At 46.1% G+C, this 14,668-nt stretch overlaps 1 protein-coding gene across 3 annotated transcripts in view; it reads right to left on the bottom strand.

The window, feature by feature from the left end:
• Window positions 1–9,789: 9,789 nt before the first annotated feature.
• Window positions 9,790–14,668, bottom strand: part of C7QH11orf65 (chromosome 7q C11orf65 homolog) — a 387,959-nt gene continuing 383,080 nt past the window's right edge. For 2 of the 3 annotated variants that reach the window (XM_069640287.1, XM_069640288.1), the window contains exon 8: window positions 10,248–10,488. In XM_069640287.1, the coding sequence (XP_069496388.1) occupies window positions 10,391–10,488 (98 nt within the window). In that variant the 3' untranslated portion in view covers window positions 10,248–10,390. Of the gene's footprint in view, window positions 10,489–14,668 lie in introns of all 3 variants that reach the window. The other variant, XM_069640286.1, reaches the window with a different exon arrangement.

The raw sequence follows: 14,668 nt of genomic DNA, 5'->3' as shown, positions 1-14,668 counted from the left end.
GAAGCCTGGAAGGGCAAGTGCAGGTTAGGGGGTGGGGGAGAGGTCAGGGAGACCAAGTGCAGGGGTAGACTGGTCGAAGCGGGCCTGGTGCTCTGTAAGAATCTGAAGGAACCAAGCAGCCAGTCAAAAGGAGGCAGGGGGGACATTAGCAGGGAGCTGGAAGGAGGAAGAGAAAAGAATGGTCTTGAGAAGCTTCCGGAGCTTAAGGAGATCCAGATCAAGTCTGAGAGGGGCAGGGATGCCATTCCAGAGAGGAGGCACCTGCGGAGGAGAGAGATCTACCCCCCACTGTCTGCTTAGAAAAGCGTCTGATCTGCAGAGAGTTGGAGCTAGAAGCCCAAAGGGCTCTACAAGGGAGGTACTAAGGGAGAGAGAGTTGGATGTAGCGGGGGTACCAGGCTCCAGAAAGCCTTGTCGATGATGCAGAGGGTCTTGAACTTGATCCTCGCCGCAACCGGGAGCCAGCTGAGAGATTTTAGGGCTGAAGAGGTGCGGTCCCTGGGTTTGAAGTCCTATTCTGGATTAGTTGAACGGGGCAACAGGAGGAGTTAGGCAGATTGAGGAAGAGGCTGTTGCAGTAGTCCAGCCTAGAGAGGACCAGAGCTCTGGAGACATTGAGTTTCTGGGGAAGGTGAGGAAAGGAAGAATGTCTCTGAGGAGGTGCATCTGAAAGTGGGCCTACTTGGCAAGGTCCATGATGTGAGGAGAGAAGGAGAGAGACGAGTTGAAGATGACACCAATGTTTTTTGCCTCACGACGGTGAGGGGAGGGGGCCCATGGAGGGCGGCAGAGGCAAAGGAGGGAGCTGGTGTCCCAATGAGAAGGATCCCAGTCTTACTGGCATTGAGGAAGATATTGTAAGCAGTGCACCATGCGTGAATAGCAGACAGTTAGGAATGAGAGAGGAAGAAGAGGAGGCAGCGGGGGGGAAGCTTGAAGGAGAGCTGCATGTTGTCCACATAACCCTGGAAGTTAGGAGAGAAGGCGGCAATCAAATGGGCTAGAGCAGGCTTGTCCAACCTTTTTGAATGTGGGGCCGAAGTATTAACTTTTTGTCACCCAGTGGGCTGGCGAGCCAAAAGTCAACAACCTCACCCAAAGCAGTATATTAAAAAGCGATATTGTGTGACCTTTGACACAATAGCATCACAGGCAGTGATAGCCATGCAGTCCCAAAGATAGCTTTTGGTGTCATGGCCAGTGATCAAAGGTTAGTTGCTTGTGATTTCTTTCAGTGTCTATGTGTTAATATTTTTCTGAAATGGTGGGGGCGAGGGAGCTACAAGGATCTAGGGAGGGTTTGAATTGAATTTTTTTTCAAATATGGGGTTGAAATGGTGCATTTTACAGCAGAAAAGGTGACCAAAAAGCCATAAGTTTACAATCAGTTCTAAAGGGGAACATGAAAATTCCATGTCACCAACAGCAGAAAAGAACATTTTACAACACAACAGATTTTAATGATCAATGTGTCCACAGTGTAAGACAGCACTGTCACTGATGTAACACATTGTCATGCTGGTTGTACCCAAAATATGCCTCTGTAGCAACTTGTCTATGCTGGCTGTTCCCAATTTAGGCCAGCATTGTCCTGTACAAAGCATGATTGATGCTGCCTGAGCATGTACAGTGTGCCCAATAGATATGGCAGTTTATCTCTGTAATACAATATCGCTGCTCAGCGCTGGGCCCATTGACACCATCATAATCATCCTGGACCTCGACGCTCCACCACCCCTGAATCTCAGAGTTCTGCTCAATGACAATGCTGAAGCTTTGACATCTTTGCCGTAACCATATGCCGTGTTGTGTCAGCCGAGCCTGCACAGTGCCAAAGGCAAGTATTCCCTTGTCCGGGCCCAGAGGTAACTGAGTCTTCCAGTGCCATCCACTTGGCATGGCCTACTGTTCCCAGCGTTTTCTACCCGCAAATCAGCACCACTGCCAAACAGAACTGCATCATTGGGGCCCATTCATTGGGGCCCATATCTGCTGCTCTCCGACTTGACCCCAGCCCAGCGCAAAGGCACCCATGCTCCTGGTCTGATGCTGAAAAGCCTGGCTCTGCTGAGATCCGAAAGACAAGAACTAAGGTATTTTGGGAAAATAGTACTATTGTTCTTTGTGTTGCAACTGTATCAGCTCACACCTCTCCTGAAGGGGTATAGGCTGCCCTCAGAATGCGCTACCAAAAGAGTGAAAATAAGTTATACCTGTTGGGCTTGCCTGTTTTACTTTTATGATTGGGATCACTGCTGCATGGGTATTAAGCATGTTATAAATAACCTATCATATCATACATCACAGCAAGGTGTAGGACTGAATTGGCAAAGGGACTGGGGCTCCCATCTGCCTTATGTCAAGCCCCCCCCCATGTGGATCTGAATAAAATATGTGTAACTTTCATAAGCAATTTACAGAAACATTGGCAGGTGGTCCACTGAGGCCCATTTGCAGGTTGCAGTGTGTTCTTGGGGCACTACTAGGGTAACATATTGTGCCCTAGCCCTCGGTGTTCCTTTTCCCCGCAGCTTGTGCTTTGAGTCGGGGCAGCATTCTTCCTCCGCGTTTTGTTCAAAAAATTTGTTGGTCACATTGTTATTCTTATTCAGATCTCCGTTATGATCTGTGCACCAACCTGCGCCCAATGTTTTCAGCTCTGTGTCGTCCTGCTTCCAATTGTGCCTGAGCTGATACAGAAAATGGTGTTTGTTCCGCATGCGTGTGTTTATACATTTTTCCCCCATCTGCCATAGTTAAGTGTAGTTTGCTGCTCAACCGTTGTATGTCCAAAAGGGTAGGGTCTTTCAGTCACCCTTTGTGCTGGCTCAGGCGCCAGAGAACTCGATGGGGTATGCCCGCCGTGCAACTGGTGTTCCAGTGAGGTTTCAGCTTGCTGTGTACACACGGTATTCCCCTTTCTTCTTTTCAGATGGCTGTGCGCTTTAAAATGTGGTTGTCATATAATTTACGACCTGCCGTGTCGAGGGGTCACGCCTGCTTTCCCTCTGCTGTTCCAACACACAATGCTCCTGGCGGCATCAATTCTTTGCAGTTTCTGCCTGCGGCCGCTTATCTCCCAATGTGTTGTGGCCCCGTGTGTTCCTGCTTCCAAATGAAGCCCACGTTGATTTTAGGAAGGCTCTGGAGCGTTTCAGCAGTGGTACGCAGAGGTGTCGAAGGGGTTGGGTAAAGTCAGTCATCTGCGCAGGCCCTCCAGACTGCCGTGGTTTCCTCACCCCCTCTGGCCTTATGAGATTCCATTTCCCTTTTCTGCAGGTGCCAGTATGCTGGTGCTCCTTTTGCAGCCTCGCTGGTCGCAGCTGGCAGAAGCGCCCAGCGTTTTGATGTGCCAGCGGGGTTGACAAATGTATTTATTTCTGCAATGTTTGTCGGATATCCGACAAACATTGCATAAATAAACAAATTAACACGTCGTGGCTGAGGACTGTAACTACCTCTGTTGACCCCATGGGGTCACCAGAGGAAGTTACAGTTTTATGCACAGGCACATTTTTTTTTTATTTAGTATTTTTTTTTTTTTAACTCAAGAGATGTTCAACATACAGCCTTGCGGGCCACATAAAATGGCTTGGAGGGCCGCATTGTGGCCCGCGGGCCGTATGTTGGACAACCCTGGGCTAGAGGGACAAGGTAGATGTTGAAAAGCCATGGCGAGAGGATAGAGCCCTGAGGGACACCACTGGTGGAGAGTAAGATGGAGGAGAGAAAAGGGCCCAGTTCAACATGGGAAGGGCAGTCTGAGAGGAAGGAGGTCAGCCTGTCCAGAGCCAGGTCTGTGATGCCAAGGTATTACGGAGCTGATTTAGAAGGGCGGCCTGATTGACCGTATCAAAGGCAGAGGAAAGATCAAGAAGAATGAGAACGAAAGGAGAGTTGGATTCGAGATTAGAGAGCAAGTCTTCACGGGTGTTCTGGACTGCAGTTTTCGTGCCTCTGGCTGCTCTGAAGCCAAACTTGTGGTCGTCGAGACAACTAACAGATTTAGTGTGGTGGATGAGCTAGGAAATGGCCAGCTTCTCCAAGAGTTTGCCCACGGAGGGGGTAATGGAGATAGGGTGGTGGCTAGCCAGACATGAGGGGTTGGCAGAAGGCTTTTTGAGCAGAGGGTGCACAAGGGAGTGCTTGAGGAGTAGTGGTAAGGATCCAGTGGCAAAGGAGTGCTTGCAGAAATCAGCCAAGGCTGGAGCAAGGGAGGCAATGTTGTCCTTGATAGTTCTGGAGGAGCAGGGGAGCACCTGTTTGGATGACACTTTCATAGAGCGGACTTGTCTAGAGACCTCGTCAGGTGATATGGGAGAGAAAGAGGAGAGAAGGAGGGAAGGAGAGAGGGGTCAAAGGAGGCCTGAGAGCGTGTGAGGGACAAGGGAGTGGTGTAGAAGAGAGTGAGGACAGGATATGCTGATCTTTAGTAATGAAGTGAGAGGCCAGTGCAGTGCATAGGGCCAGGGAAGGCAGAGGAGAAATGGAGACTGCAGTAGGATTGGCGACTTCCTTGCAGATTTTGAAAAGTTCAGCCATGTTGTTAGTGGCCCCAGAGATGCAGGCTTGTATATAGGCCCTCTTCTTCGAACGGATTCATAGTCTGTATTGCCTTTGGAGCAGGAAGCAGGCCAGTCTGTCAGAGGATGTGCTCGAAGTCTACCCCTTCCACTCAGCAGCTCTGCACTTGTGTTTCAGAGAGGTCAAGTTGGAGTCATACCAGGTGCTGCACTTGGAGGCGGGCTTCATGCGGATCCTCATGACAGGGGCAAGGATGTCCAGAGTGTTGGAGATGGAGAGTTGAAAGTTAGTAAGGGCTGTGCCAGTGTGAGAGTCAGTGGCAGGAGTGGGGGAGGGGTGAAGGTGGTGGCAAAAGCAGTAACTGACACTCGCTTCATTCGTTGAATGATAAGAACGGAGACTGGCAGTGTGGGCAGGGACTTAGCCGGTGGATGCCGGAGGTCCAGGTGACAGGACAGGAGAGCATGATCAGAACAGGAGAGAGGCGTAGTGCGAGGGTTGGAGATGGGGATGTCTGCTGAGATGAGAGCACCCAAGGCGTGTCCCGCTGAGTTTGTCGGACCGGAGATAAGAATGAAGAGGGAAAGAGAGTCACAGAGGTTGCGGAAGAGTCCAGAGGCGGAGTCAAGGTAAATATTGAAGTCTCAGAGGAAAAGCTTGGAGGTGGAGGCCAGGAGAAAAGAGGTGAGGTCAGACCACTTGGAGGGGAAGGAGACCGGAACAGGGGGTCTGCAGATGGTGGCCAGAGTCAGCGAGAGGATGGGAGTGTTACGCTCACCTGGTCTCTGCGGAGGAGTTGGGGCACAGTTGCAGCCCTCCCTGAACTTGAACCACCCCCTTCAGGCCTCTCCCTCAGTAGAAAAGATGTGAGCGGTGGTACCTGGTGATACTGCTCCTGTGTAAGATAAGAGTGTGTGAGTGCGCCAATCTGTGATTGTTGTACCTCTCGAACCCTTCACCCCAAAGTACGGTTTCTGTGAGCATACACTGGCCCATAAAGCTCACCTGTGAATTATGGAAGATAAGCTCTCCGTCTTCCTACTTCTGGCAGGGGCACGATGAATTGGATCTAGTTCCTTCACTGATCCCTGATAAGGATTAGTCCAGTCCAGCTGCGACTATGCTTCTCTTTATGATTGGTAGGTCTTTCTTGAGCTCTTGTGATGCTGTTAGTTCTGTTTAATATCTTTATATGTTGCTCCTATTCATGCCCGCAATAACGTCCCTCCTGTTTTCTTCCCTTAGATGGAAATGCGGCTTCAATGCAGTTGTGAGACGCGAGACGCGGCCGGATGGAAGATGGATGCTACCACAATGTTCGACAGCAGGCAAGTGATCGTTTAAGGAAAGCGCGAATGCAACCTTAAACTGACAGTTTTTTCGATGTCTAACCTTCTCTCCTGTTATTCCTTGCAGGCGCTTCTGTCGACGATGTAGCGTGTCGTGCTGCAGTGCCAAGATGAAGATATCGGCGTTCTGGAAAGTGTAAAGATGAATACTTGGTTCACCGAAGAGATGTACAGGTAAGAACAGCTTCCCCCAGTTGTTAAGTATGCTGGCTGGAAGCAGGATGTCCAGGAAGCAGGATCTTCAAAGGCAAGTCTGACCTCAGGTGACAGTGAGCGTTATGCTGCTTGCAAGTGCAGAATAACGCGAAGCATCTGTCTTGAGGATCAAGGCAGCTTATATAGCTGAGATCGTGGGCACGCCCATTAGGGCCGGCTTACCAGCCACACCCTGCCACTCCTAGAACGTGAGCACGTGCGAAGGCAATCCATTAGCAGCCACACCCAAGAATACACTTGGGGCTGCTTAATGGATGGAATGTTCAAGGTTAATGCATCCTGCTTAATGGATGGAATGTTCACAGTTAATGCATCTGAAGTACTATGTCCATAATAAAAGCTTTTTGGTGTTAAATGGATGTTCTTGTTTACTTTTGTTCATGAGCCTGGTGCCAAAGGTGCTAGGACAGTGTCCACCCAGGTTTCCTATGCATGCGCCCCCTGCATGCCTGTACCCCTGACTTCATGACCATGACAGGGAGAGACATTAAGTCTGCAGATGAGGCATTCGAAGGAGGAGTAGGACTGAGGGGGTATGATAGTAGCAGAGACCCATTCAGGGACGATCAGGGCCACTCCGCTCCAAGACCGGATAGGCATAGGCTTAGAGAGGATCTTGTACACCTCCGGGAGGAGACTATTAAAACTCGTGATAAAGCTGGGCATGAACCACGTCTTGCGTGAGTGCAAGGACGTTGAGATCTTCAAGGAGGTGGCAGAGCGAGAGTTGAGAGTAGCTACATTGAGCTGGTTGCCACTTTTGAAGGTCTTCCGAGGGGGGTACAGGAATGTGGTACACCTGTCGGTGGTGGCAGAGGGAGGAGTGGCAGGAGAAGGGAAGAAGTTGATGAGATACAGAAGACACCTATCAAGAAGGAGGAGGTTGGGCTGAGAGCCCTGGACCATGACAGTGCCATTCAGGTAGACATTACAAGTCTTAAAACTAGCTTGCCCTTCCTCTTAATATTCTGGATAAGATTGCACATGGTCAAATGCCAGATCTTTTGAGAATGTATAATATACTGGGCCACAAGCAATCTGGCTTCCAGAGTGCGCACAGCACAGAATCTAGTCTGCTGGATTTAAAGACAAACATACTGCAACACATGGATAAGGGTAAAGATTTGCTGCTGATGCTCCTGGATCTTACCAATGCCTTCAATCTGGTGGATCATTCCATCCTTGCCAGCAGACTATTAGCTCGTGCTTTCTTGAAGAAGGGAGCAGGTAGCTGGGTGCTCTCATTCCTGTCGGAACGTACCACCAAGGTTTTCTATGAGGATGCCATGTCAGAGGGATATGCATTAACCTGTGGCGTGACACAAGGATCTTGTTATCCCCAACTCTTTTTAATATCTTTATTTTCACTTTGTTTGAGCAACTAGACGCAGAATGTACAAACTATGCTAATTATGCAGATGGCACTCAGTGTCTCTTCCCACTTACGGGCAATTACATCACAGACACTGAGGTCATCAACACTACTTACAATCAAATCCATCTCTGGATGCTGCACAATGGGCTAGCATTGAACAACTCCAAAACAGAGATCATGATCGTGGGCACTGTCCCTAAACTGAGTAATCTCAATCAGGCCTATCCTTTCTTTCAAATCTCAGAATGCCTACTACCTACCCTCAAGAAAGTGAAAACACTTGGAGTAATTTTCAATCAAGAACTCTTCATGAGGGCAAATATTTGCAACGTAGTGTCTATAATTCATCCTATTACATCAAGCTCCTGGTGCAAATGAGGCCATTTATGCCACTTTGGCTAGAGCAATCATTGGCGGCCACCTGGATTATTGTTCAAGTATTCTACAAGGAGTAGAGAAAGGAAAACGAACCACCTGAAGTTCAGCAAAACAATGCAGTGAGGGTTTTGGTGGGGCTGCATAAGACTGACCGTGTACCAGAGGCACAAAGATCTTTACATTGGTTGCCTACTGTAAAAAGGGATATGTTTTGTACTTTGTGCAATGCCCATTCGTGCTTGTTCTGAAAAAGTCCCTCTTATCTGCCGGAGCAGTTAATATGGCTACCCGAAAGACACAGCTTAAGATCCAATAACTTGGGTCTATTGCAAGTCCCCAAATCAAGATTATCGCTGGTAAAGAACGGATGCTTTCCTGCCGTCACACCACGAATATGTAATGCCCTACCTCTTGACCTAAGGACGTGTCCTATGCTCTCAAAGTTCAAAAACAGATTGAAAATGATTCTAATCGAATGAATTAAAGGATCCTGTTGTTTACTTGAATTCTGAATTCACCTCGTTTCTTTGTTTTTTGTTGTTTGTTAGTCTTAGCGCTCTTATGCCTCACGGCCTCTGTCGAAGCACTGTAGAAATACATTAATTAATAGGGCAGATATAGGATGAAAGATTCTTATGAATAACAGATGCGAAGGAACAAAAAGACAAAAAGAGCTGGGTATCGTCAGCATAAAAACTGTGAGATAACCCAAAAGAAGAAATAATGGCAGCAAGAGGGGAGGTAAAAAAAGAAAGGGACCAAGAGCAGAACTTTGAGTAAAACCATGAAAAAGAGAAGCATCACAACAGGTCACAGCCCATGAGATAGTAAGAGTGGTTAGATAAATAAGAATGAAACCAAGATAGCACAGATCCAGAGAACCCAAAAGAAGAAAGAGACTGTAGGGGTAATGCATAAACCACTATATAGAAAGCAGCAGACACATCCAAAAGTATAAGAATAGAGGAGTGTTTAGAATAGCGAGCAGAGATCAATGAACCTCAAATAGAAGGAAGAGCAGTTTCAGTAGAGTGAAGCCATCTCCCAATGGCTCTCTCCTTGCATCTCCTTCTGTCAACATGCCATTTCCAGGTCGGCCTAAAGCGCATTCCACAAGGGCCATTTCATCCACTGGTGCCTTCCTCTCCAGTGAACATCTGCAGGGCAACTACATGGAGGTCTGTTCACACCATCACAAGGTTTTACCACATCAACACGGACTCCACAAAGAAGTCCAGGGATGGACAAGCAGTGCCTCAACAATCTGTTCACCTGAAGATTAGCTTTTCTGAAGGTGAGACCTCGCCTTCTGTTTTGCATTGTATGCTTATGTATACTGCTTCATAATCAATCAAACAACATGTGAATCTATGAAAGATGCAATGCTGACAGTGAAATAAGTTACCTGTAACTTTTGTTCTCCAGCATTGGTATCTTTCATAGATTCACATGTGACCCTCCCACATACCCTGCATTAGGCTCTTCTTGGCAGTTTTACGTGCATTATGCTAATCTGAGGATGGCCTCTAAGGGTTGAGCGAAGGTAGGCACTGTCTATTGGCTAATGGGTTCGATGACCTAAAACAATTATAAGAGAACACTAAAGTGACTGCAGTTTTTCAAATCCAAATGAAACCCGCTCTAATGTTACCGACCAGGGAATATTCAAAAAGCATGAAAGATACCAATGTTAGAGAACAGGAGTTACAGGTTAGTAACGCATTCCTTACACCTTGATTTTGGTCATTACTGTGGTGCCCCACAAACATTTTACGGTTACAATGAATTAAATACACTTATTATCAAGTATCGAGATGAATGATCAAATCAGGATATGCACTGCAATGCCAGTCATTATAAGCTGTTGCACTTAACGAGGAACTAAACCATTTTTTTCTACAATTACTCTTTACCCACAAAAACCTACTTATTTAAACACGATTAAAACCTTGTTTACATTTATTTATTAAAAAATATAACATACGTTTTTGGTCATTACATACTTGTGGTTGATCGCTCAAACTTTGTTGATAAAAAGCTGCATCAATTCTTACATTTTTAAACAGAATTTCACAGCCCCATGATTAATAAACATGATTTTGAAAAACATCTAAAAAAGGGCATTTGTATGTATTTTGTGAACCAGAAAAACTCTTTACTAAGGCTGTACTTCTAGCTCCTTACAGAATATCTTTCGTTCTTCTTCTTGTCAAATATCTTGTATCCAAACTTTTTTAAGAATGTAACAAACGCTGTATAAGTAATCACCAACGTGCCTCGTAGCATGGAGCAGCAGATGATATATTAAACGATTATTATGAGGAATCTGGATCAGTTACAGTGTACCGTTTCTTAAAATATGTAATATCACCTGTAAAATGTTGCATACATAGTTATCTCGTTAAATACAGAATGGTAACATTGCGTTCATTGTTAAGGGTCTATTGTGTACTTAAAATGTGTGCAGATTACGTCTAACACATTTAAAGAGGAAGACTAGGCCTGGTTAGCCAAAACATTTGCAAGTCCAACAGGTTCCAAGGCCCGTTCATTTCGCCCCATCATGAAGTGGCGTCTCGGGGCTGTCGCTCTGAGCTACTGTCGAGAATTCATATGGATCATATTGCGAAACGACAAATGTGGACCCTAAAGGATTGTAAAATGGAAGATTGTGAACTACAGCAGTGGCACACTGATTTAAATATATAATTACATTTACAGAAAGAAAACAACGAATGGAACAACAATCTGTTCTGCTCCTTTGATGAGCTTTAGAATTAAAATGCTGTTCTTAGCCCTGATCTCAGAGAGTTAGCTCAACAGTCACCAACAGTCAGTCTAATCATCGAACAGTGCTACGTAGTTGCCATTGTCAACCATACAATAATACCTGCTGTAGGAAGAAAAACCCCTCTCCCTCCACCAAACAGTACTGCGTGAATGTATATGATGCCAAGCTCAGTTCTGGCCCAATCCTGCGGTAAAGCACTCTGCTCCTCTTTAGCTAGATTCGGGCAATAAGCAATCAAATCAAATAAAAATGGTCTGTGTCACGGATATCTTAACCCCGATTGCTAGTAGGAAGAAATGACAACCTGCTCCACCCAACCCAGAAGAGCTCAGGAGTGGTGCAATACAATAATGCTCAATTAGCATGACCTCAGAGGTTACAGTGTTTCCACCGTATTTGCAAGTTCATAGGTATTGCAGCAGCTTTGCATATATGCTTGTCCGTCTGATGTCACATATTGATATGTGTCCTGCTGCTTTTTCTGTTACATTTGGATGCTCTCCATGCAGAATACAGATCTTTTGTTAGCCTTCAGGTTTGGTGAAGTTAGTGATGCTGCAGTCAAATGCTCTGTCACAGTATTCCCTGGTTGCCTCGAACGTGGGGCCGAATGAAAAGGTGAATTCGCTTTTCGCTTGTGCTCTGTAGCAATGGTATGTAATTTATCTTTTCCTTATTAACCATTTGATTTAGATAGTGTCTTTCTTCTGTTGGCCTGGAAGGTGGCTCTCTATGTTTCTACAATGTAGGCATCTTCCCATCTGGTCTGCGCTTTAATGCCTTGTGCAGAAGGGATTGTAGTGCTGTGAACTGGAACAATATATTGTTAATTGCGTCTTACTGCATCTAGAATTCTGTGGGGTTTTTTCTCTATTGAGCATTAGTGGTTGTCACACTAGCCCTAACTGTGAGGGGTCAGAAATGAGAGGCGGACACAAAGTTGGAATGCTCTCATTGTGAGACATTTTATTAAACAGAGATGGGTTGGGAAAACGCCTCTCTAGCCCTATCCTAAAGAAGAGTTTCTCTACATAGGAAACTAAAACTAAAGAGCAGCCTTTGTCAAGTAGTTGCAATTTACAAACCGTCCTTATGTCCAAAACATTTGAATCTGACCCTGACACCAGAAACAAACAACTAAGGATGCAAGGAAATATTTCTGACTTGATGTTTAGCAAAACGTATTCATAGAAATAAAAAGATAAATTCAACAAAAGTGTTTTCCAAGGAGAAACCCTTGGATCCAGAGGGTGGTTCCCTTCCCCTGGATTTTTAGGTAGGATGGCAAAGGTGTTTCCTTTGAACAACAATTTCTTTGTATCACACACATGCTTCTTTATCCAACAGTTCCTTTGAGTCTTTGTACTGGATTCGCAAAGGTATTGTTACCTTGAAGGATTATTTGGTGTACTCCTTTACCAGAAATCCTCTGATGGGATTTTTAGATCTCCTTGTATTAGGGATGTTGCTAGGTCTGGAAAAGAACCAGTGCTACGCTAATGTTGGGACTCGGGACTAGCTAGTCTTTTGGTTGTAGCCCCTGAGCTTTTATCCGGGAACACAACCAAAAGACCCAGGGCTATAGCCCCCTCAGAGCCCCCTTACAACACCTCTGCCTGGTATACGCCCCTGCTAGGAATCGTCCCAAAATGTTAGCTGCCTGGTGCATCCCTTTTGCTAGGACTTCTTATTGGTTTCACTGTCCTTTTCAATATGTTACAGCAGCATCTACTGTGCTGTTTGTTTGTTTATTTTATTTGTATGGCGCTCCAAACCCGGAGGTAGAAGGGCGCTTAAGGATGTGGTTACAGTGTGCATACTTCGTACAGGTTTATAATATATACATATATATATACAGTGGTTAATAAACAGAACATATGCAGTGCGTACAATATACAATTTTCAGAATAAATACAGTGTCTAAGCCAGTATCCGCACGGGTCTAGAGTTAGTGGTATTATTCTTTGTTTAGCAGCCATCTGATGACCTGCTTCCTAAAGATCTGGAAGGATTCGACAGTTTTGATGTTAAGCGGTAGGGAGTTCCAGAGTTGGGGGGCCAGCACTGTGAAGCTTACCCCTCCCGCTTTTTTTAGGTGGAACCTGGGCACTAGTAGGCAAAGAGTGTTGGAGGATCTGGTGAGTCTGGTGGCAGGTTTCAGGGTGAGTTTATTAGCTAGATAAGGTGGTGCTAGGTGATTGAGGGCTTTGTACGTGAGGCAGAAGATTTTTAGATCAATTTTTTGGCGTATGGAAAGCCATTTGCAGGCTTTCCTAGTGGCAGAGATATGCTCTTGTCTGGGAATGTTGAGGGCTGCGCGTAAGGCGTTATTTTGTATTACCTGCAATTTATTGAGTACGGATTGATTAGCGCCTAGGTACAGGCTGTTACAGTAATCCAGTTTGGATTGTATTAGGGCCCGCGCAGTTGTTGGGTATTAGGAAGGGTCTGCTGGCCCTAATGAACTTGCCGGTATAGGCAGCGGCTGAGGCGATCATATTGGTGTGTTTGCTGAGGTTGGAGTTGGCATCTAGATAGAAACCCAGGGTTTTTAAGCTTTTGGCTATGGGAATGCGATGACCATCGATGGTGATGTTATTATAGCAAGGGTCAAGTTTAGTTAGAGTGTTGGGGGAGCCGACAATTAGGAGCTCTGTTTTCTCATCATTCAGGCAGAGACCATGGGAGGCCATCCATGCCTGAATGATGGAGAATATTTTGTTGATCCGGGCGGAGTCTTCTTGATAATTACCAGAGATAGTGAGGAGTATCTGGGTGTCATCTGCGTAGTTTGTGTAGGTGACACCCAGATGATCCAGTTGGTCAAATAGAGGCTTTGTAAATATGTTATACAAAGTGGGGGATACACAGGAACCTTGTGGGACCCCGCATGTGATGGGGGTGGGGTCTGCTGCAGCTGTGGTGGAAAAGACTCGTATCGTTCTGTTAGCCAGGAAGGATTGTATCCATGTGATAGCAGGGGAGGAGAAGTGGGCTGCGGTGGCAAGGTGATTACAGCGGACCTCATGGCTGACCAGGTCAAAGGCCGCTGAGAGGTCTAGGAGGAGTAGGATAGCGGCATTGCCTTTGTCTTTAATTTCATCAATCTGGGCTTTTGAGATCAACAAGGGCGGTTTCAGTTCCGTGTTGAGGTCTGAAGCCAGATTGACGTATTCCTAGCAGTTGGTTGGATTCTAGGTATTCCTGAATTTGAATGTAGGCGACTCTGTCCAGGATTTTCAGTAGGAAGGGGACTGTGGTGATGGGCCTGTAATTTGTGGGTGTGGCCGGGTCGAGGGATTGTTTTTTCAGGAGGGGGAGAACCCATGATTGTTTTAAGTTGCTGGGGATGGAGCTACTGGTGAAGGATAGGTTGATGAGTTTGGTGATGAAGGGGGAGAGCTCTCTGGCTGCATCTTTTATGATTTGAGCCGGGCAGCTGTCTCCTTAACAGTTAGAGGGTTTCAGGGATGTGATGATTTTTTGAACTTCCGGTATGGTGACTTTTTTGAACGAGAAGCCTGCGCTAGTGTAGTTAGGAGTGGGTAGGCTAAGGTTGGTGACATTGTTGTTGAGTTGTTGCCGTTTGTTTTCGATTTTAGTTTGGAGTCCTAAAATTTTATTGATGAGGGCGCTCTGGATGTTGGTGCACCAGGGTTTGTCTTTCGGGCAGGTTTCCGGGGGCGAAGTAGGGTTTTCTAGTTCCTTCAGAATTTTGAATAATTCTTTAGTGGAGGATCCTGCCTGAGTGATCCTGGTGTTGTAATTATCTTTTTTGGTCCGGATTATCTCGCTTTTGTAAAGTGAGGATAAGTTAGTGAGGTTGGATTTGTTTACTGCAGTGGGGTTAGTCTTCCAGGTGAGGTGAGCCTTAGCTTTCTTTTTTCTAAGTAGTTTGAGCTCAGGGGTGTACCATGAGTTCAGATGAGCTTTGGGTTTAGCTTTGCGTATTTTCAAGGGGGCAACGGTGTCCATTGCTTTGGCCATGGAATCATTGAAGGTGTCAATCAGCAGGTGTAAGTCAGCGTTAGCTGG

Source organism: Ambystoma mexicanum, chromosome 7q, assembly GCF_040938575.1.
Source record: "Ambystoma mexicanum isolate Mex_15411 chromosome 7q, UKY_AmexF1_1, whole genome shotgun sequence".
Lineage (NCBI taxonomy): Eukaryota > Metazoa > Chordata > Amphibia > Caudata > Ambystomatidae > Ambystoma > Ambystoma mexicanum.
This window is presented reverse-complemented; position numbering and strand designations above follow the sequence as displayed.